Source organism: Coptis chinensis, chromosome 8 (assembly GCF_015680905.1).
Source record: "Coptis chinensis isolate HL-2020 chromosome 8, ASM1568090v1, whole genome shotgun sequence".
Classification (NCBI taxonomy): Eukaryota; Viridiplantae; Streptophyta; class Magnoliopsida; order Ranunculales; family Ranunculaceae; genus Coptis; species Coptis chinensis.
In genome coordinates, this window is record NC_141463.1 from 91,951,603 (window position 1) to 91,975,646 (window position 24,044).

The 24,044-nt window shown below is 37.2% G+C and overlaps 2 protein-coding genes and 1 pseudogene across 9 annotated transcripts; all 3 read left to right on the forward strand.

The window, feature by feature from the left end:
• Positions 1-223: 223 nt before the first annotated feature.
• On the forward strand, positions 224-10,546 carry LOC147484383 (uncharacterized). Of its 7 annotated transcripts, none has more exons than XR_015204414.1 (5): positions 224-358; positions 476-2,237; positions 4,866-5,270; positions 9,119-9,523; positions 10,171-10,546. XR_015204414.1 is itself a non-coding variant. In XM_086577165.1 (4 exons), the coding sequence occupies exons 2-3, from the start codon at positions 1,541-1,543 to the stop codon at positions 5,261-5,263; spliced, it is 1,095 nt and encodes a 364-aa protein (XP_086433291.1). In that variant the 5' UTR covers positions 224-358; positions 476-1,540; the 3' UTR covers positions 5,264-5,270; positions 10,171-10,546. The 7 variants fall into 7 exon arrangements, 5 of the variants coding, with proteins under 5 accessions (XP_086433291.1, XP_086433293.1, XP_086433289.1 ...); XR_015204415.1 differs by lacking the exon at positions 10,171-10,546 and adding an exon at positions 9,707-9,846; XM_086577165.1 differs by lacking the exon at positions 9,119-9,523.
• Positions 5,676-8,567, forward strand: LOC147484384 (putative LRR receptor-like serine/threonine-protein kinase At3g47570). The gene is made up of 3 exons (XM_086579743.1): positions 5,676-5,805; positions 7,650-8,015; positions 8,191-8,567. Exons 1-3 carry the CDS (start codon positions 5,676-5,678, stop codon positions 8,565-8,567), a joined length of 873 nt encoding a protein of 290 aa, XP_086435869.1.
• On the forward strand, positions 9,079-10,753 carry LOC147484385 (uncharacterized; annotated as a pseudogene). The gene is made up of 3 exons (XR_015205549.1): positions 9,079-9,453; positions 9,671-10,052; positions 10,164-10,753. The product of XR_015205549.1 is annotated as an uncharacterized LOC147484385 (transcript).
• Positions 10,754-24,044: the final 13,291 nt, after the last annotated feature.

Below are 24,044 nucleotides of genomic sequence, written 5' to 3' on the forward strand. Positions count from 1 at the left end.
TTAAGAGTGGAGAATGCTTGATGGCATTGATCGTTCCATGAAAACGGCTCGCCTTTCTTTAGTATCTGTAAGAACGGTCGGCATTTGTCTGATGCTCTTGATATGAATCGGTTGAGTGCCGCGACCATACCTGACAACTTTTGTATCTGTTTCTTTGTTTGCGGGCCGGGCAAACAAAGCACACCATTAATCGGTTGAGTGCCTCTTCAACTTTGTTTGCCTCTGATAAGTGGTTGGAAGACAAGGGAATTAAGCACACAAATTTTGCTGTTGTTACATGGTCTAACTGGGATTGTCGTGTGATGTTAGAATCAGAGTGTCGTTTTAAGAGGATCCGGAAACCTCCCTACTTCAACAGGTAATTCTAGTGAATTCTTTAATCCCATCTATATTTGAATTATCTAATTTTGGAGAATGCTTTTTCACGACGATCATAAAAGCTTCTGACTTGGTTCTCTTTTGAACTCTGGATCAGATGGATCAACTTGAGAGTTCCATTCAATGAGGTATTTGGTGGAGTCCGCTGCAATCTCAAAGAGGCAGTTCAGCTGGCTGGGTTAGCATGGGAGGGACGTGCACCCTGGCCTTGATGATGCCAGGAACACTGCTCGTCTGATTGCCAAATTGTACTGCTGTGGCTTCAGGTTTTCTATAACAAATTAACAGAGATGAACTTCCTTGAAGTGGACTTCTTATTTGGCCTCAGCTTTCACTTAAATGTGACCCCCAACACATTTCACACTTACTGTTCCTATCTCCATAGGGAGATGTTGGTTGAAACAATTCCTCTAAGTTTATCAGACTCTTCTCTAAGCTTAGGAAAATCTCTAAAGCTTCATTGTTGCTTCAGTGAAGATGAAACCTCCCATCAACACCAACTTGCTGTTTAGGCTTTCTTTGTTGTCATTTTAAGTCCTTTTTCTTGTATTAAGTTGAAAACCCACTTGTTTTCTCATCTATTTTTGAAGTTTTGGACCTCAAGTTCAGTGGTATGTACAGATGGGTATTTCTTCTTTACAGTCTGGCCAACAAACACTCTATGTTCATGTTAATTATAGGCATTACTCTGTGACTCTTTAGTAGATAAAACTTTTTATCCAAGTTTAGATTCTCAATTTCTCATGTTGTAGCTGTAGCTGTAGCCTGTAGGTGTGGAGTGCCACTAACATGTTACGTTGGCATTTCTGTGAGCCAAAAAAATGTTTTGTTTAAATATCAAAACAAATAAGTACATAGAGGTAAAAGAAGAAACAAAAAAACAAAACGATTGTGGAGTAAAAGAAGAGGCAAGATTAATGGAGAGATTGACTCATAAGCCAACAAATTTGAAGACTGAAACCAAATTATTTTACAAGTCAACCAAAGCAGCCAAAAAAGTATGTTATGCACACATTCAATGAATGGATTACAGTTGTAAAGTAGGGAAGAAAAAGAAGAAAGAAAAAAAACAAAAAAACAGCGATTGTGGGGTAAAAGAAGAGGCGCTATGCTCCTATATATTACTCCACCACATACTTTTTAGTTTATACAATTCGCAAAAATGATTTCAAACCCGGCATTTACATTACTGAACTTTTACATCATCTTCCTACTCTTTAACCAGTTGATGTCACAAACAAAACCTTCTATGGCCACCTCTGGAAATGAGACTGATCTTCACTCTCTAATCGCTATTAGAGATGGAATTCAAGGCGGCTTAAGCTCCTGGAACCAATCTTTCCATTTCTGTCAGTGGCAAGGCATTAAATGCAGAAAGCGTCATCAAAGAGTCATAAGTTTGAATCTTTCCAGCCAGAGTTTGGTTGGATCGTTATCGCCTCATATTGGAAACCTCACTTTCCTAAGGCTCATCGACTTAAAGCACAATCAACTCTACGGTGAGATCCCACAAGAAATTGGTCGGTTGTTTCGTCTTCAAGGACTCAATCTATTCAATAACACTTTCGTAGGAGAAATTCCAGTCAATCTAACCCAATGTACTGAACTCAGGGGCATTAATTTAAGTTTGAACAAATTGTCAGGGATTATTTCGGCAAAGCTTGGCTCATTGTCAAAGCTTGAATTCTTGAGTATTGAAAAAAACAAACTGACAGGAGTGCTACCACCTTCTTTAAGTAATCTTTCGTCACTTCAACTCTTCTCCACAGCTGATAATAAATTGGTTGGAAGTATTCCAGCCAGCTTTGGTAGACTGTCAAGCTTACAACAATTCCTTATTGGAGGTAATTTACTATCTGGTGAGGTCCCTTTAACAATTTTCAACATCTCATCCCTGAATTACTTAGCAATTTCCGTTAACCAATTTAGTGGTAGTCTTCCATTAGACATGGGCATCACTCTTCCTAATCTCCTCGGTTTCTATGGTGGTCAAAATCAACTTTCTGGACTACTCCCAGTTTCATTAGCTAATGCTTCTAAAGTTCAACTATTTGATATTGCAGAAAACAATTTCAAAGGACGAATTCCTAAGGATTTTCAATTCCCTCAAACTATCGAATGGATAAATCTTGGACGTAATCATCTAGGAACAGGAGAAGCTCATGATTTGAGTTTTATCACTTATTTGACCAACTCCAGTAATCTAAATGTATTGGGCTTGGACGGAAACAATTTTGGAGGTGTTTTCCCGAACTCTATTACCAATCTCTCCAACCGAATGGAGAGGTTGTATCTAAACGGCAATCAAATATCTGGAATTATCCCAGCAGGAATTGGGAACCTGGTCAGTTTGTTTGTATTAGTTCTCCACTCTAATAACATTTCCGGTAGTATTCCATCTTCAATTGGAAAACTCCATAGTTTACAGGGGTTAGATCTGTCCGGAAACAAATTATCTGGACCTATCCCATCTTTTCTAGAAAACAATACTAAATTGAGTGAATTGTGGTTAGGAAGCAATAGACTGGAAGGAAACATTCCTTCCAGTCTTGGTGCTCTTAGCTCATTGCGAAAACTGGGTCTGGAACAGAACAGCCTAAATGGTACTCTACCAAAAGAGATCTTTAATATTCCCACTCTGCTTTATCTTAACTTCTCTATGAACTCCTTAACTGGTTCCCTACCTTTAGAAGTAGGAAAACTAAAAAATCTTGTTGAAATGTATGTGTCTGGAAATAAGTTGTCTGGTTTAATACCTAATACTCTTGGTGAGTGTTTGAGTTTGGAAAATATATACTTGGACGGAAATTTGTTTGAAGGGATAGTTCCTCAATCTTTGAGTTCTTTAAAGAATGTCCAAGGGTTAGATCTATCAAGGAACAACTTGTCTGGTGGAATTCCAAAATATTTAGAGGGCTTTCCATATCTCCGGCGGTTGAATCTATCCTTCAATAAACTTGAAGGTGAGGTGCCGATGAGAGCGGGATCTTTAAAAGTGCAAGCAATTTTCATGAGTGGGAATTCGATCTTTGTGGGGGTATACTTGAATTGCAATTGCCGCCATGCCGATTTAACAAATGTAAAAGCAAGGTGTAAAAACATGGAAGGTCCAATCCTTCGGTGATAGCAATTTTGATCCGGTGTGGCGTGTTCATTCTTTTGGCATCAGGTTCTTTAATATTTTACTTGAGAAGAAAAAAGTAAACTTAAAATGGCTTCTTTGCCATCATTTAGTGATCGGCATCTCAAGGTCTCTTATGGAGATCTTTTTAAAGCGACTAGTGGATTTTCTCCAGATAATTTTGTTGGTTCAGGTGGTTTTGGCAGTGTGTATAAGGGAATGCTTAACCAATCTGAAAACCGTTGTTCTCATTAAGGTGTTCAAACTTCAATTGAGAGGAGCTTTAAAGAGTTTTGTGGCAGAGTGTGAATCATTGCGTAATATCCGCCATCGAAACCTTGTTAAGATTTTAACTTCTTGCTCTAGTGTGGATTATGAAGGAATTGAATTCAAAGCACTAGTCTTTGAGTTCATGCCAAATGGAGGTTTAGATAAGTGGTTGCATCAAGAGATCAATGAACAAGATGAAGAATCGAATTTGAACCTACTTCAAAGACTAAATGTCGCGATTGATGTTGCTTCTGCTCTTTGCTATCTTCATCACGAGTGCCACGTTTTGGTTATTCATCGTGATCTAAAGCCAAGCAATGTGCTTCTTGATAATGATATGGTAGCCCATGTTGGTGATTTTGGCTTAGCAAAGCTTCTTCCGGGATCAATAGAGAACTTGCATGATAATCAAAGTACCTCAACAGGGGTAAAAGGATCTATTGGCTATGCCATCTCAGTTGGAATTTAAAGATCGATGTATGCTGATTTCAAAGTCCTTTTTACAATTTATAAATGCATGAATTTAATATTAGGTATACCGCATCATTAGTTATAATCTTTTCCGTGCGGCCACATTTTAGTGAAACTCAAATCCTTTAATTTTGCCTCTTTTTATTCCCGTGTTAAGTTCGACAATCGCTAACTTCGCCAGTACATGAGCTTAAGAAGGGCCTTGGATAGTTGGATGTTTTCAACTCTGGAGCTTATATCATACTTATTAATTTAGATATCTTAAAAGAGAAAAAAAGGAAAGTTAGTGCTAATAAAAAGTGTTAGAGATAATAAAACGATTAATTAATTTGATATAATTTCTTTTAGGTCTATGTTAGTGGAGTTAAAATTCAAAAGATCGAGGAGTAAAAAGAACCGTGGTTGTGGTAATTAAGCTAGTTTGTTTACTTCTATCAATATCTTAATTGACGATTGTGAGGAACTAGCTTTTCAATCTCTCAATCTGTAGTGTGCATATATATATATATATATATATATATATATATATATATATATATATATATATATATATATATATTATTTTTTTATTTTTGTTACATTTAAATGGTTTTATGGAAACTAGTGATTGATGTATATATTGCAGAATATGGTATGGGAGCTGATGCATCTACACAAGGAGATGTGTACAGTTATGGAATTCTTGTGTTGGAAATGTCCACAGGAAGGAGACCAACCGATGAGATGTTTAAAGACGGTTTAAGCCTCCATAACTATGTTAGCAACAGTTTGCAAGATCAACTTATAAAGATCGTAGATCCAATACTTCTATCTGAAGGAGATGATGCTTTAGGAGATGCTAATAACTTAGGAATCGGCAATCACAGAAGAGCAAAACTGCTAGAGTGCATGACTGCAATAGTCAAAATTGGGGTTGCATGTTCTGTTGAATCACCGTCAGAGAGGATGGATATTAGAGATGTCAGTAACGAATTGTACGCTATCAAAGACACATTTCTTGGTACGCCTCCAACAAAGTTTTAATTGAAAGGTAAAATCACATCTTTTACAAATAAATGAATATGAAAGAGACAGAGAGAGCTCATTGTTTTGCACTGTAATTTTCCTTCGTTTATGTTAATCTGAGATGTATAGAAACATTTATATATAACTAGAGCAAAAAATAAATTGAAGGTAGATTCTTCATACATGTGTTTGCTACCAACTAGTACAGGTCTACATAATTCACAAAATAGCGGCCACATGCTCTAATACGACATGACATGTCAAGATTGTGGTAATCAAGCTAAGAAAGATTGTAGTCATAGAAGGTGTAGAACTTTTGTAAGAGCCGTGGTTATGATTGTGCTACTCATATTAAGAGTACTTTCGGGTTACTGCAGCTGCGTAAATTCGTGAAGTGAACGCCATCAGCTTTTAGGCCTCTTGGCTGTTGATGCTTCTTCCGGGTCTACATCCTGGTGTTAAGAAACCTAGACTTATTAATTCTCAAACCACAACTTCACATACTTCTACATCAAATACTACTCCCCCTAGAAGCTTTGATACTAGTTCTAGTCACCAAGGTATATATCTGTTTCATTTCCTTTAGGTCAGAATTCTAGTGTTTATACAATTCGCAAAAATGATTTCAAACCAGGCATTTACATTACTGAACTTTTACATCATCTTCCTACTCTTTAACCAGTTGATGTCACAAACAAAACCTTCTATGGCTACCTCTGGAAATGAGATCGATCTTCACTCTCTAATCGCTATTAGAGATGGAATTCAAGGCGGCTTAAGCTCCCCGAACCAATCTTTCCATTTCGCCGCTGGCAAGGCATTACATGCAAGCGTCATCAAAGAGTCATAAGTTTGAATCTTTCCGGCCCGAGTTTGGTTGGATCGTTATATCGCCTCATATTGGAAACCTAAGTTTCCTAGGGTCATCAATCTATGCGCAGAATAAACTCTACGGTGAGATCCCACAAGAAATTGGTCGGTTGTTTAGGACTTCAAAAACTCAATCTGCTTTCGTAAACAATTTCAAGGAGAAATTCAATCAATCTAACCCAATGTCTTGAACTCGGGGTCCTTAATTTAGGTTGGAACAAATTTCTGAGGGAATATTCGCAGAGCTTGGCTCATTGTCAAAGCTTGAATTCTTGAGTATTGAAAGAAACAAACCGACAGGAGTGCTACCCTCTTCTTTAGGTAATCTTTCATCGCTTCAAGTCTTCTCACGCAGTTGATAATAAATTGGTTGGAAGTATTCCACCCGACTTTGGTAGATCTGTCAAGCTTACAAAAATTCGGTGTTGGAGGTAATTTACTATCCGGTGAGCCAATTTTCAACATCTCATCCTTGAATATCTTAGCAATTGCCGAAAACCAATTTAGTGGTAGTCTTCCATTAGACATGGGCATCACTCTTCCTAATCTCGGTTCGGTTTCTATGGTGCTGGAAATCAACTTTCGGACTACTCCGGTTTCATTAGCCAATGCTTCTAAACTTCAATTATTTGATATTTGAGAAAACAATTTTAAAGGACCAGTTCTAAGGATTTTCAATTCCCTCAAACTATTGAACGGCTAAATCTTGGAAGCAATCAGCTAGGAACGGGAGAAGCTCAAGATTTGAGTTTTATCACTTATTTGACTAACTCCGGTAATCTAAAGTCATTGGGCTTTGGCCCTAAACAATTTGGAGGTGTTTTCCCGAACTCTATTACCAATCTCTCCAACCGAATGGAAGAGTTGACTCTAGGAGGCAATCAAATATCTGGAATTATCCGGAAGGAATTGGGAACCCGTGGGTTTGTTTGTATTAGGTCTCGACTATAATAACTTTTCCGGTAGTATTCCATATTCTATTGAAAACTCCGTAGTTTCTGAGGGTTATATCCGTCCGAGAACAAATTATCCGGACCGATCCCATCTTCTCTAGCAAACAATACTAAATTTAGTGAATTGTATTTAGGAAGGAATTTGGAAGGAAACATTCCTTCATGTCTTGGTGCTCTTAGCCAATTGCAAAAACTGGATCTGGGACAAAACAACCTAAATGGTACCCTACCAAAAGAGATCTTTAATATTCCTACTCTGCTTCATCTTAACTTCTCTATGAACTCCTTAATTGGTTCCCTACCTTTAGAAGTAGGAAAACTAAAAATCTTGTTGAAATGTCCGTGGTGCGGAAATAAGTTGTCTAGTTTAATACCTAATACTTTTGGTGAGTGTTTGAGTCTAGAATATTTAAACTTGGACGGAAATTTGTTTGAAGGGATAGTTCCTCAATCTTTGAGTTCTTTAAAGAGTGTCCAAGAGTTAGATCTATCAAGGAACAACTTGTCGGGTGGAATTCCAAAATATTTAGAGGACTTTCCGTATCTTCAGCTATTGAATCTATCTTTCAATAAACTCAAAGGTGAGGTACCAGTGAACGGAATCTTTAGAATTGCAAGCAATTTTTCAGTAGCTGGGAATTCTGATCTCTGTGGGGGTATACGCGAACTGCAATTGCCGCCATGCCGGATAAAGAAATCTGGAAAGCAAGATGAAAAGAGGCAAGGAATGTCCAATCCTTCCAGGATAGCAATTTTGATCAGTGTGGCAGTGTTCATTATTTTGGCATCAGGTTCTCTAATATTTTACGTGAGAAGAAAAAGTAAACTTAAAACGGCTTCTTCACAATCATTCGGTGATCAACATCTTAAGGTCTCTTATGGAGATCTTTCTCACGCAACTGGTGGATTTTCTCCAGCTAATTTTGTTGGTTCAGGTGGTTTTGACAGTGTGTATAAGGGAATGCTCAACCAATATGAAACCGTTGTTGCTGTTAAGGTGTTCAAACTTCAATTGAGATGAGCTTTAAAGAGTTTTCTGACAGAGTGTGAATCATTGCGCAATATCCGCCATCGAAATCTTGTTAAGATTCTAACTTCTTGCTCTCTTTGTGGATTATGAAGGAATTGAATTCAAAGCACTAGTCTTTGAGTTCCTGCCAAATGGAAGTTTAGAGAAGTGGCTGCATCAAGAGATCAATGAACAAAATGAAGAATCGAATTTGAACCTACTTCAAAGACTAAATGTCGCGATTGATGTTGCTTCTGCTCTTTGCTATCTTCATCACGAGTGCCACGTTTTGGTTATTCATCGTGATCTAAAGCCAAGCAATGTGCTTCTTGATAATGATATGGTAGCCCATGTTGGTGATTTTGGCTTAGCAAAGCTTCTTCCGGGATCAATAGAGAACTTGCATGATAATCAAAGTACCTCAACAGGGGTAAAGGGATCTATTGGCTATGCCGCCTCGTGTTGGAATTTAAAGATTGATGTATACTGATTTCAGTCCTTTTTACAATTTATAAATGCATGAATTTAATATTAGGTATACCGCATCATTAGTTATAATCTTTCCGTGCAGCCACATTTTAGTGAAACTCAAATCTTTTTGCCTCTTTTTTATTCCCCGTGTTAAGTTCGACACCATTAACGCCCAGGTACATGAGCTTAAGAAGGGCTTTGGATAGTTGGATGTTTTCAACTCCGGAGCTTATATCATACTTATTAATTTAGATATCTTAAAAGAGGAAAAAGGAAAGTTAGTGCGAATAAAAAGCTGTTAGAGATAATAAAACGATTAATTAATTTGATATAATTTCTTTTCAGTCTATGTTAGTGGAGTTAAAATTCAAAAGATCGAGGAGTAAAGAACTGTTGTTGTGGTAATTAAGCTAGTTTGTTTACTTCTATCAATATCTTAATTGACGATTGTGAGGAGCTAGCTTTTCAATCTCTCAATCTGTAGTGTGTGTATATATATATATATTATTTTTTATTTTTGTTACATTTAAATGGTTTTATGGAAACTAGTGATTGATGTATATATTGCAGAATATGGTATGGGAGCTGGTGCATCTACACAAGGAGATGTGTACAGTTATGGAATTCTTGTGTTGGAAATGTCCACAGGAAGGAGACCAACCGATGAGATGTTTAAAGACGGTTTAAGCCTCCATAACTATGTTAGCAACAGTTTGCAAGATCAACTTATAAAGATCGTAGATCCAATACTTCTATCTGAAGGAGATGATGCTTTAGGAGATGCTAATAACTTAGGAATCGGCAATCATAGAAAAACAAAACTGCTAGAGTGCATGACTGCAATAGTCAAAATTGGGGTTGCATGTTCTGTTGAATCACCGTCAGAGAGGATGGATATTAGAGATGTCAGTAACGAATTGTACGCTATCAGAGACACATTTCTTGGTACGCCTCCAACGAGGTTTTAATTGAAAGGTAAAATCACATCTTTTACAAATAAATGAATATGAAAGAGATAGAGAGAGCTCATTGTTTTGCACTGTAATTTTCCTTCGTTTATGTTAATCTGATATGTATAGAAACATTTATATATAACTAGAGCAAAAAATGAATTGAAGGTAGATTCTTCATACATGTGTTTGCTACCAACTAGTACAGGTCTACATAATTCACAAAATAGCGGCCACATGCTCTAATACGTCGACAGCGACATGTCAAGATTGTGGTAATCAAGCTAAGAAAGATTGTAGTCATAGAAGGTGTAGAACTTGTTGTAAGAGCCGTGGTTATGATTGTGCTACTCATATTAAGAGTACTTGGGTGCCTGCAGCGCATCGTCGTGAACGCCATCAGCTTTCTGCCTCTGCTGCTGTTGATGCTTCTTCTGGGTCTACATCTGGTGTTAAGAAACCTAGACTTATTAATTCTCAAACCACAACTTCACATACTTCTACATCAAATACTACTCCCCCTAGAAGCTTTGATACTAGTTCTAGTCACCAAGGTATATATGTGTTTCATTTCCTTTAGGTCAGAATTCTAGTGTTTATATGATTTGAATTATTTTTGTGTTTGGAATCTGAGTTTGTAATTTTATGAGTGTTTTGGAATGTAGATGCTAGTTTTAAAGAGGCATTACCAGGGCAAGTTCGCGTTCCTGCTGTTTTGAAGTGTGTTATAGTAACTGCTATTGGTGATGGTGAAGATGAGTATGCTTACCAAGCAGTTGTAAAGATTGGTGGGATGTGTTTAAGGGATTTCTATATGATCAAGGAATGGAGGGGCGAGAGGGCTTTCCAAATATCTCAGAATTGCATCTGGGAGGTACTAGTGGAAATGGTGGAAGGAATGGGGGTTCCTCGTCGACTCCTATTATCGATCCAGCAGTTTTTGCTGCCTCACAAGGTGCATTGCTTGGAGGTACAACATTTGGTAACACGATAAATTGATTGTACTCGCAAATCATTGGCGGATAATTTATGCATTTTGAGAGGTATATTGTTTACCTACTTTTTCTTCTGCAAATGTTAATTATGCATATTATTTTGTTGTAATGTTCTTGCAAAACACGTATTTTTCTAATTTATGCTTTTCTGTTTCTGGGGTTATTTGTTTATATATCCAAAGAAACAAGCAACAATGTCTTGCCTCTTGCGCTGTTTTTTAATCTAATAAAATGTTTGATCTCTCTAATTAATATAACAACTATTTTGTGAAGTGATAGCTAGTCTGCAATTGCTACTTTTTCTTTTTCACTGACCATATCATGTACATGATTTTTATTTAAGACATGCTTGTTAAAGTTAAAAGATATCTACATCTTCAAACTACAACTCTTTATTCATCATTCAAGGGATATGGTATCCCCATTGATTTCTTTTGCTTGAGAAACTGTTCTTGATTTGATGGGCTTGAAATAAATGACGGTTCCTTTAGCCACTTGTTGCTCTTTTTCACGTGTGCTGCTGTGTTTGTAATTGTGGCTCTATGCGCATGTAATCACGATGTGATTCCATTAAATGATCTTTGAAGAACTTGTAATAACTTGGTTTGAGTTTCAACCTCCACACATACTTTAATCTCACTTGTTTAGTGTAAGCCATTCAGTGCAGTGTGCTTTCCATATTCTTTTATAAATTCTGGTATGAATAGTGCACTGAATCTATTTATACACACACCATATACACTTTATCCCATTAGCATTGTGCCATAATTTGATATTTATTTGTTTTTTAACATGGCTTTCTTGATAAGTCAATGTTTAGCGGCGCGTGTAGAGTAAAACCCTATATTTAATCTTGCTGATGTATACATTGGTTGCTTGGTTGGATTTGGTCTTCCATAAAATCATACTTCACTGATTTAATAACTTTCTCTTGGATTTTTATAAAAAATGATATGATTCTTTATTCATTGAGATTCTGCAGATTGTGTGCCTTGTCTTTTTTAAGAAATTCTCTTTTACTTGCTGACTATTGTAGATAATTACAATGATAATGGCGACAATAAGCTAAAGTTTATTCGACTTTTTCATGCTTTCAACTTTTTAACTAAGAAGGAAATCATTTGAACTTTTTAATTAGGCAATACTCCTGCGGTCCTGCCCCTTAATGTTATTCCATATTTTAGTTGGTACTTGGTAATGCAGACTGTTTACTACCTCTTAAAATCAACATTATTCTATCAAGATTCCTAGAGAAGGGGGGTGTCTGTAGATAGGTTTTCGCCGTGTAAGTGCATGTAGCAGTGTAAATAACTCTCTTCTCACTGAAAATATAATAATTTATCATAGCTCTCTCGTGGCACAAATATATTATACCAAGTACATCTTCAACTTATTGTTGTTTGGAGACTTTTTTGCTGTCATTCGTCTGTAGGTATTCAACCTGCTCTTTTAACCACCCATTTCACAAATGTGGAGTATATATACATGTGTGGACACTGTTATATATTCAACCATAGCGGAATGATAGTTGACAATTGCGAAGTATTTATCACATATGATCTTCCACTTTTTCCAAATAGAACTCTTCAATAACTCACAATATTTCTCCTCCCAAAAGCTATATATTTCACTTGACTTATTCGATATTAGCTCCCGTATGTAGCTTTAGGATAGATGAAGATGCTTGCTTGGAAGAGAGGAAGGGGTAATGGAAAAAGGAAAGGAAATGTCAGTGATTTGGTTTTAAGTTTAGACAGTTTTAGTTTCTATATGTAGATAACTAGCTATATAAGCCTCAGAGCAGTTTATATAAGCCTCAGCTTATAATCCCAGCTTACTTACAGTCAGTTTTTTTCCAGTTGGTTCCTCTGAAGTACTTGCTATACAGCTTGAACACCGAAATTGTTTTCATTGAAGGGGAAAGAAAACTGAATTCCATTTTTGTTGTTTGTGCAGGCAGATGAAGCATGTTAGATAAGTAGATGCAAAGAACTGTATCAGAAACTTTACTTCATTTAAAATTAGGATTTTGTTGCCGGTTTTGTTTATCAGGTTTCTCAAAGGCCAGTAATATTGATCATAAAGGTCCATTTCAAATAGTAATTTTTATACACATATTAGAACCCACCACCACTCACACACACATTTTTTTTCGTTGCCATATGTACAATCATACTTGGTTCTCCAGGAGCAGTGTGATCCCCCCCCCCACACACACACACACACACACGCACGCACACGCACACACTTTTTTTTCTCTCGCTGTCATATGTACAATCATGCTCTAGGTGTGATTGTGTTGGAGGCTAACATCACATTTTTGTAGGTCGGTCTATTTATCGAGCAAATTACTAGTACAGTATGTGGTTTTTCCCATCTATGATTATTTTATATCTTGCACGAGACATTGTCAAAAATAGGGATGTAGTACCAATTTGTGTATGGTAGTAACTTATATTACGATTATGACTGGCATTTAGTAGTGATGTTTCCGCCTGCTTCTTAAAGTTGGTGGATAAAATTGAACTTGTAGAAGCTATTGATCTTTTGAGGATTCGTGAAATACATCTGTGATAAAGAGAAACTAGGGAAATGTTAGTTTTGATAGCCAGAGTTTATCATGGAACATATCGTTTATGGAGTGATGATTGACTCCACCTTGTTGAGTTTTGAGAACGAGCTGCATATATATCTAAGACCATTAATACTGAGTAGTTGAGAATGCTCCCAGTGACCCACGTCAGCCCCTTTTTTTTCTCTCAAACTGACACATCAGATTTTTCTTCAAAAAATCAATTCTACGCTCTTTTTTTGGTGATTTCAATTGTTCGGGAGTAACCCAAAATAGAAAAAAACTTTTTTCTTAAATCTTATCTTTTTTTTTAAATCTTATCTCTTTTATTAAACAAAAGGAATTAATCCAGACCCCCAATATGGTGCTGTGAGTCCGACCTTAAGAATGAAAGCAACCATGAAAGAGTCTTTTCTCAACACATCACCAAAAACCATACAAGAGGAACAGGGTGTATTAGACTTCCAACATGATTCAGGACTAGGGAAGGTAAAATGTTTTCTGCATTCCTGTTCTTCATGAAGGGGCCGGGAGCTTAATGGCAGTGTATTTCTCAGACTCTGCGTTGTACGAATAAAGTCTCTTCACGATGGTGCCATCTTTCTTCTTGATTGTTCTCATCCCATATAGATCCCCGTTCATCCAAAGCCCAGATAACTTGAAACCAATACGGCTCAACTTAGGAGTTCTACGAAGATGATATTTCTTGACCCAAATGTTATTCTTTTCATCCATCAGTGTCCACACTTCCAGATAATCTGGTGGGAGATCTCGCACCAAAGATACATTCTCTCCGAGTACAACGAGATACTTAACCCCCACAATTCTATCATAGGTGGTACCAGTAGGAAAAACCCTCCTTTTTTGGAATTCTTCAGTCTCAAGGTCGAAGGAAAGAACAAAATACGGTCCAGCTTTGAGTCCCGTTGACCAATATAAAACTCCATTACAGTAAACAGGCCCAAGGCGAGGAGGATATGGAACATGCTCCAACTCTCTCCAAGATTCACCACCCAAAGTGAAAACTGTTGCAGTCAAACTGTTGTTTAGTTTTCTGTATAAAAACCGTACGTATTTATATTTCTTGCTCTGTGGAGCATAGCCGAAGCCAGAAATATCCTCACGGGAGATCCCGCCGGCTACGGGGATGGGTACTTTAATGTGATTCTGAGTAATTGGATTGCATATGTGAATAAACTTATCTCTCATGGTAAGATAACACATCAAACTACGACATGTAGAAAGGTAACAATCGTTTTGCAAGTAATATTTTTGGTTTTTGTTTGTTGGCCACACATCATGGAGTTTTATGCCAACGGTTGTATCTTTTGGCTTTTCGACAAAACATAGATTACCTCGAATTCCATATACATGACCAGGATTCTTGACACCAAGCGAAAAGTGCAACTCGGGAAACAAAGGATCATCAGTGATAATACTGCGCCATAGTTTACAAGTGTACTTGATTCGAATGAGAGTTGTAATGGGCAGACGTGAAAGTATGTTCACTACAACATCATATGAGAGAAGATTTGTGACAAGCTTTTTTTGGAGGTAATTTCCATTAGGTAATTTTCATTTTATATATTGTTTTCTGATATAACTTATTACTGTTTTGTAGCTTTATTAATTTCTTTGTGTGTAGGACTTTTAGGGAGTGGGTATGTTTTGTATAAGCTTTATAATGGACATAGACAGAGGCTTTTGGATTTAGAGAGGGAGCTTGAACCATGCCCCATTGTTACTAATTTCTTCAAACAGAAGTGTTCTTAGACAATACGGAACCGAGTGACCAATTTTTGTGTGATGCCAATTTCTTAATTCATGTTTCAGATATAAACTAGACTTCATTCCAAATCTGCTTGATTTTTTCGCCCAAAACTTAACACTTAAACTATCAGAAAGACAGTAGTCGCAACTTCCAAGTAATAGTTTAATTAGAAAGGTAAAAAAGAAGGCAGGCACAGTTACAGGCCTTAGCATGTGAAAAATGCACGCACCGTTGTTTGGAAGGGACAACCGCTTCTTTGCCAATAAGTCAAGTTGTACGGGTTTCTCATTTGAACTGCTGTAGGATCTGGAACCAGTCTTAGAGGATTTTAAATTGGTCTCTTCCACTGGCTTCTCAGGAGATCGCTTAGGTTTTGACGGCGTGATGTTCTTCTAAAGCGAGCTCATTTCCATCGCTAAAGATACTTGCTATTCCCATTGATTGTTCGAAGTACATTGCGACGTGGGACTGTGGGAGTAAACATTAAAAGAAACTGTTCAACCTATTTGATGATAAAACAAACAATAAATCGGTGCTCTAGATTGAAGACATATTGGAGGACAGCAGAAATCAGGAGGAATTGGAACTGAAGTAGTGCTCTGGGTCTGTTTTATTTTCACAAGAAGGTCGTGCATGAGTGTGACAAGACAAATCATGTGATCTATGTACTTGGCCTCTCCATCATTTTCATCTTGCTCAGCTTGCAACTTAACTTTTTCAAGTGCCACAGCCTCCATTAGAAGTCCCTGATTTGTGGTCAAGCTCAGAGAATCTGCAATCTTCACCATGCTTTCTGAACTGGGTGTGGAATTCTCAACTTCAGCGCACATTGCTTCTTTGATGACAAAGCTTATACTTAAATTCTGCTGAAGTAAGAAAGTAATTGAGATACTATAATATCATGCAGAAGTACTATCATGAAAACTCAATTCATGGTTTAAGAAGTTACCGCGATAAAACAAAGGTATGTTGCATCGTTTGTAACAGTCTGATGTTTGGAGTGCAATCCAACCTATGATGCCTTTCTTTGCAAATTCAGTGGGTAATGGTATTGCATGTTATGAGACCCAGTAGACTTAATTTTAGAAATTAAAGTCTTAAACTATAATTTAATCGAGTTCAAGATCATTTGACTCACATGTTTCAAAACTACAAATTCTGCTCAAGTAAGAACCGGTCCAATTCAAAATTCGTGATATCGATCTTGACCAATAGAGACTCGATTGGCTTCAATTACCAATGTAATCTTGATTTCAATGTATTCGATTAAGCTCTTTACCTTTTTCTCTTAGTAAAATGCTACTTAATCCGAAGTCTCTCCATCAATTATATTATCAATTGTATCATGTATGAGAAACCGATATGAACACCCGCATTGGCATCGCTTTCAATAGAGCTTCTCCATTAACCTCAGCGGAACAAATTTAGACTACCATTGTTGTAGATCGTGAAAGAAGCTTTATGCCGACTTCGGCGTGAAAGTATATAAATCCATATCTGAGAAGAAGTGATATAAAGCGGTTAGTTAATAACACTCTTGGACTTTTTATAAAGTTACCCCATTTGAGGTGTCGCGACCCGGGCCATTGTTCAAGAGATTCCTTCTTATTATGTCCACCTTCGGTCCAATGTTACTCTTTCGGTCGAGGCAGCAGTGGTAAGCGTTCTGAGATGAAGAGAAACAAGACAGCCGAAGCCAAAAAAAGAAATATGCAACAACTGCGAGACATGGCCGGGTACTTGGATTCTTTGGGGAATTGAAGGATAAGGGGAAATTTGGTGAGCTAGCTAGCTGCCTATATATAATTTATATGCATGAAGCAGCTAGAGAAATGAAGATGATGAGCAAGCAAGATAGTTGTTTCAAGTCCCTAACCATATATATATGGATTTTATGTGTATGTGTCGTGTGTGTATCGGTGCACTCTATGAAGATAATCGGTGAAGAGGGCAGGGGGAAGCCGAATTTTGGAAGATATATCCAAGAACTGATAAATGTGTACATATATGAATAAGTGTTATCGATGATGCACAAATGAAGGCTAGAATTAACATTGTGTGGTCGTTGTTGGGGTCCAAGCAGAGTAGAGGGCTTTGTGATAATCAGAGTTGGTGACTTTTCTTTTGGAATGACTGTGAATAGCATGGATACATTTCGTTCATGAGGTTCGCATGTATTGGAAGGAAGCCGTTGGAAGTTTATGCACAAGGAAGGCGACATTAAGTAAGTGGAGGCCGGAGAGGACTTTACTTTTGTTTTGGTTATTGTTGGTAATTAAACCTAAACGCGTACACATTATATATATCACGAAAAGCGGTGATCATCCAAGACTAAATAAGAGAGAAACGGCTCTTAGTAGATAAAAAATATGCATGTAAAGATAAAGCAGTTGTCGGTTGTGAGAGTTTCTGTCGGTGATCCTATTCATGTATTATTTGTCTTTATGCATTTGGACTGATACATGATGATGATTATTACACTAGACTTTCTTTCTTGAATATAAATCCAAGCGTTTGTTACTCAAGAGTTTCGTTTGTTGAAGCTTCCACGAGTCCGCGGCGACACATTTTGTTTTGATTATAACACTCTTGGACTTTTTAAAGTTTCATTTTGTTTAGTAGTGAAATTTATTTGTTGTTTTTGGTTTGATAGGCTGCAAGCTCATTTTGAGAGCATTCAGAGAATAGTTGATTCGACAACGTTACCTTATGCTATGTACTATTTGTGGAATCGGGTATCTAATGAATTAGATCATTCACAGTTGACTGATAGATTAAAGCTAGAAAAGGATACACTGACATCTTTGGAGAAGATTGAGATATGGGAAAATCTGAAAATTCTAACTATGAACACCCACTTGGCTATTACACAACATTGCCTGGTTTACATTATCTGCACTTGGTTTTCTAGCTCATTTAAGTTGCTTTTGTTTTTTTCGTGTTGTTTTACTAGATTTCACGAGATTGGCGGTGTCATTATGGGCAATGACGGTACTCACCTTATACATCAGAGTTCAAGTCAACATTTTAGGGAGACATCTCTACATTGATGAATTTCGAGGAATGGGAGCGTCTTATCTGGTAAGACCCTTTCATTTCGCCGAAGTTTTCTCCATTCCTTCCGATGAGCACGGTGAGAAGGATATAACTTTCAAGAGTGTCCTCTTGAATAATTGTCAAGAAGCATTTGAAGGTGCTGAAAATGAAAAATCTGCAAGCACTCTTGGAAACATCCGTCATGTCATATAGGTGAACTTTTAAAACAGAAGATGGTGCCTGAGAAGATTATACACCACATTGTTCAGGTTGTTATCAAAACCCTCTACATTTTAGTCACTCCACCTTTTTCCATTTTTTTATTTTTTTTTTTTTTTTTTATGCTGTGTTTTATGTGTAAGTTTCTTAAGCCATTACGATGATTGATTCACGTGGAGTTGTTGGGACAAGATCCTAAGATTTGTTCGATGAGGGAAATGTTGAGATCGGTCGGGCTCAACACCATTGCAAGCAAAAGATTTGGATGAAAGCCCCAAGTCTCGGCGTGTTAATGATGCCTACTTCAACCGAATGAAGGATCTCACCACGCACCCCAACCGGCACTGTGGCTGAAATTCATGGTTCGTGATGTTCTTAAATGCGTGAGCAAACAAGTGGGTCCCCGACCACAAGGAGGTATACTTCCTCAATTCCCTTTCTTCATGAAAGTCTTACATACTTGAGTCCATCTTTCTTTACTTATTCTCCCCAATTTGTTTTGACATATCAAAGCTAAGACCATCGAAATTCATTTGGACCACGAAAAGGCGTACTCTTGGGTTCGCGTCTAGGTGCAACCGCTAGCATGAGGGTTAATTGTGGTAATCGGGCGGATGCAATTGGGGGTTTGAGTCCAGGGGTTTCCCAACCGACTGGCGTAGGGGGTATAATGCCGGGGAATGCCTAGAGCGAGGAAGATGCCCAGGGATGCGAGGGAATTGATAATAATGACAATTGGGAGGTCAGTAATGATCGTTCGATGCCAAGGGGTGATCTTTTCGGCTATGCGATCGTTGTGCATGTCCAGGGCTCCTTTACCAACAAGCCAAAACCGTCAACTCAAAGCTTCTAACTCAGGGTTGTGGTGGCGTAATAATTGGGAGAACAAGTCTATTGTTGCAAGGTAGTGGTGCAGGTTCGCCTGGTAGTCCTTCCAATATAGCTACTACTATTGATCATGTAGCATACAGTCCTCCTACTAAGCCTGTCACTTCAGTAGCACCTTTATTGCCGGCAGAGAAACGACCAGCTCCAGTTGCAAAAATAAACCCAGATGAACTTCGTAAGAAAACAGTCTCTCTTCTCAAGAAATATTTTGGCATTCGCATTCTATATGAAGCTCTACAGTGTGTGGAGGAGCTGAAAGCTCGAACTGAATGCTACGGAATTCCACTCGGATATTGTAAATTAAAGGAGGCCTTTTTGGTTGAACTGGATATGAGCCCTCACATGGTAGAACCTATTATGAAACTCCTTGAGTATTTGTTCACAAGGATGGTTTTAACTGGCAGTGACATTGGTACTGGATGTCTACTATATGGGTTTCGATGGGCATTTAAGGACGAACTAAATCATGAAATTAAGGCTTTTTAAATGAATCTCTCTGATGGTGCACCTGTAAACATACATCCTAGAGTAAACCATCTTCAGTGGGCAGTGGTGCATTGTTACATATGGTTTCCGTATCTGCCATCAAATATGCCCTCCTAGCTGATGATTTGTGTAGCTCATATCTGATTGAATAAATAATTTTGAGAAGTTGATATTGTTTAAGATTTCAAGAATGGCATGTTGAGTAGACAATAAGAAAAGGTATGTTGCCATTTCGAAATAAATGTTCATACTCAGAATAGATCCATCAGATGGGTTTAATAAAATACATCATTCGATGGGATTTAAATGCCATTAGAAAGAACTACATGACAAGTATTTTTTAGTTACTGAGGAGCCCGAAATGTATTGCAACCCCAACATTGAGAACACATTTTTTAATCAAACAAAGAAGAACAAATTGTTCTCATGGGAGTTCTCTGTCGTGCGGAAGCACAACTCTTTTAATCACTCTTTTAATTATTAGAAAGCTTACATTATCCTATTTGGTGATTTTATGTATATAAACCAGTTTAAATGATTATAAATATCATCTCAAATTGATTTAGATATGAATTATTCAATTTAATATGATGTATTAGCGAGACTTCATTTAAGTCTAGCAAGGTTAGTTTTCATATAGACTTATAGCAAGTAGAGAATGTCTGTCATCCAATTTACCCCTTGAATAGTCGAGATCAATGAATACATTGGATAATGATGTTGCATTCTCAAGGTAGTAATTAGCAATGTAACAAGATCAGGGTACCAAAAGACATATTCTTTAACAATGAAGACGTCATAGTTAAAGAATTCTCTGGAAGCCCTACATATTCTTTAGAAAAGGCACAAAATTTGGCTGCTTTTAATGCAATAAAATTTATAAAAGATAAACGTGAAATAGAAATTGAAGACTTCAATTTCAAAGAATTCTTGAAGAAAAGAAAAGAAGTTGAAAAAAAACAAATTTAGTTTGACACCCTCAAAAACGTTATGCTAGATTGTATGATTCAAGACAAAGAAAACAAAGACAAGATCTTTGAGCTGAAGGAAACAATTAAAGAGATGAAAGAAAAGGAGAAAAGCAGTTGGAAAGATATGATATTAACAGCAAAGAAGAGAAGAAAGCTTTGACAATAAAAAAAAAGAAAATCATCACAATTATTACCAAGGTTCAATGACCTTAGCCAAATAAAACAATTCGTGCTACAAAATCTTGGTAAAGTTTCCAAAAAGAAGTCTTGGGTGTCATAGAAAAAACGGTTTGGAAAGCATTATCTCAACTCCATTAAGATCCGGGCAACCATTGAATGTACTATGGCCAAGTGCTATCTACAAAGAAAATGTATGTGTAGCGAGGGGATGCTTTGCATCCTATGACTCTGATATTGGCCAAGGGGTTTATGCGGCCTTAGAAGATGGTGTTGTTTTAGCAAGATGTCTTTCCGAGAAAGCAAAGCTGAAGAAAAAAACAGATGATGAAGAAGAATATAAGAAGATCGGGGAAAGGTATTAAGAAGTTCTTTGAAAAAAAAGTGGGGAAGTTTTGAGCTCATTGCTACATCTTATATTGTGGGGGTATGTTACAACAGAGCAATGGGAAGATCATGAACTTCTTTAGAGACAAGTTTTTTGTCGTCGTACCTAGGGTTTGTTACTCAAGAAATCTGACTTTGATTGTGGGAAGCTCACCTCTTCTGAACTGATATTAGTGAAAGATTATTGTGACTGGGTCTTTGGGTGTGCAGATTTATTCTTCTCAGTCTCTTTAGTTGTTGAACCTTTCTTTGGCCATTTTTCGGTGGAGATAAAATGCTTAGTCGAACTAAGATACTTAAGTTTCCTTCACGATTAGTTGAGTCTTGATCGTGAAAGATTGAACCTAATTGATCCCAAAGATCAATAATATGTGTGCTTTTAAGATGAATTTAATGATGTAATCATTATTTAGTTAGTAGTTTGCAACTCAAATCCTACTATATCCATGTGAAAAATGAGGCTTAAGAAAACTCTCGAAACGTTTACGATGTAAATGTTCTAATGACACAGAAAACACATTCAAAGCCTCTTTCGAACATTCTTACTCTCAAATCAAGCAAGCTAATCTTTTACTTGGGAGGGTCACATGTAAACAGGGAAAAGAAGAGTGCACAAACTGCACATATCGTAACGCGATCACCCAAAAGAGAATTTATTTGAATGAACAATGGTTTTCATCAAGTTTCATCATCTTTGTGATGCTTTACATCTATTACTCTTTGCAAGGACATAAATGTTGAGTATCAGTCTCACACCTTCTTCAATAGCAATGGAGGTGAGTTGGTAGCTATAAAAATATAATATTTACATTTTAATTCTTTAGACTTTTAGGAGCGTATGCCTTTGGTAGCATGCTTTCCTTGAGTTGGCTTCAAGTTTTCAACCCACTTTTGTATCTAATATTTGTTTTTACAATTATACAAGAATGGAGAATGTTGTTATGCAAAAATTAGTGCAAGTTATGGACCGAAACATATTTCAAGCCTAAGATGCTTGCCTTTAGTGGTTAGAAGATGTCTTTTGTTCTAATTGCTAGATGGAAGTCAGGTACCCTATTACAGTCTACAACAGCTAGCCGAAGATTATAGAAAATTTAGGGAGGTAAAATCTCAAAGCTGATTTAGGGGGTAGATATGGTTGGACAAGACCCTTATTGAAGCCACAAAATACCTCTTTTTGTCTAGGTAGATTGATTTTGTTTTAGATGAAATGCTATTTTGGGAGTTAGTTTATTTATTTATTATATATATATATTTTGTTTTATTGGTCATTAATCTCGAAAGTAATTGAGAATGCTCCCAAGAAGCCCACGTCACCTGTTCTATCAATATAAATATATTATTTATTCAAGTGGATTTTAGGCTTTTGAGTCTTTAGCTATTTATGTAGCAAGTCCGGCCATAGGCCGGGCCAAATGGCTAGTGGAAGTATACAACTCTGCATTGTTGAGTTTTGAGAACGACCTACAGATGAGTTCTCTTTAAGCTGTTACGATATTCTTATTGCCCTTCATAACTAACTTTCACAAATAGATCGTGTGGTATTGCATGGAAGGGAAGGTATCTTAAGAAGGGGGAAGAATGACCGGTGAAGAACTTCTGAAAAGGCACATAAAATTGGAAAGAGAGGAAGGCGATATCATATTTTGCTTTCTTGAGTTAAGGATGATTTTTCTCCCAGTTCATATTCTCGCTAACCTTATTAATTGCCCATGATAACTAATTTTAAGCAGTAGATTGTAAGATATTGCATAGAAAGTGAGAGCTTGCCGAGTCAGGTTAACTGAAAATAATGCTCTTGGGCTTAGCAGCTTTACTGCAAATTCAATTCTAATGGATAGATTTTTGGTATAATCCGCCACCCAAATGGCCAATCAATCGTAAGCTCTGGACCAAATTCTGTTTACACTTATATTGGACTTTATGGTCGGAGAGATGCTCGGTATACCATGATCGAAGAAGACCAAACATGCTTAAGTTGTCTTTATCTATGCAAAGGTTCTTTAACTGTAATGAGAGCATCTTAGTCTTGCAGGAACAAAGAGTGAAAACTGTTCATCAGATCTTGTGGAAACCACCCCACACAAAGCGGGTTAAACTAAATGTTGATGCTTCTTTCACAAAAGGAAAGAACACAACATATGGCTATGTGCTTAGGGACTCATCCGGTGCGTTTCTTGGCAGCGAGGCCCGAACAAGGAAAAGACAACACAATGAGAAGAAGCGAAAGCAGAGGGATACTCAGAGCCATCCAATGGAGCTTGAAGTTCAACCATAGGAATATGGAAGTGGAAGCCCGACTCCCCAAAACCGCCAAACTTTTTTGGAAAAAAGGAAGAATGTAAATATAGGCTGGTCTTCTCAGCTATATCTTATTGAGCTCTCGCCCTATTAGCTACTAAGGAACTCTTTTGTACTCTGTGGATAAACAGATCTGGAAACAAAGTGGCCCATATGTTAGCTTGCTATGGAAAATCCTCCCCTGTTCCTCAAGAATGGTTAATAACCCCGCCATTGTGGCTTCGGGACATTCTGAGCAGTGACAGAAACAATGTAAATTTTCCTATCTAATTAATATATATATATATGATAATTAACAAAAAAAAAAAAAATTCTAACGAAAATGGCATTGAAGTTCAAACAGGGACTATGCATGTTTCATTTCCCTTTTTACGGATTCCTGGCATACAATTGGTTAAGCTGAAACTTGTAGAAGTCCAAATACATCACGATAGTTGTATGCATAAATGCCAGTACAGCAGTCCCCTCCGTCGGAAAAGGATAATAATACGGAAAAGAGGGGAATGAGATATCCTCTGGGATCCCATATCCTTTTGCTATCCTATGCTTTCCTCTCGTATTGCTTGTGTACTTTACATTGGAGACAATAATTCTCGTGTGGGTAATTAGCTCTCGTGCTTAATAATGTCGTTATCTGCGTCAGTTGTTGTGATTGTTAAACTACCGTCTAAAACAAGAACTCCATCTCACCATCCGCAACTTTTTGCGTAATAAACTGCTTAATTTGATTTCCATGACAAAAT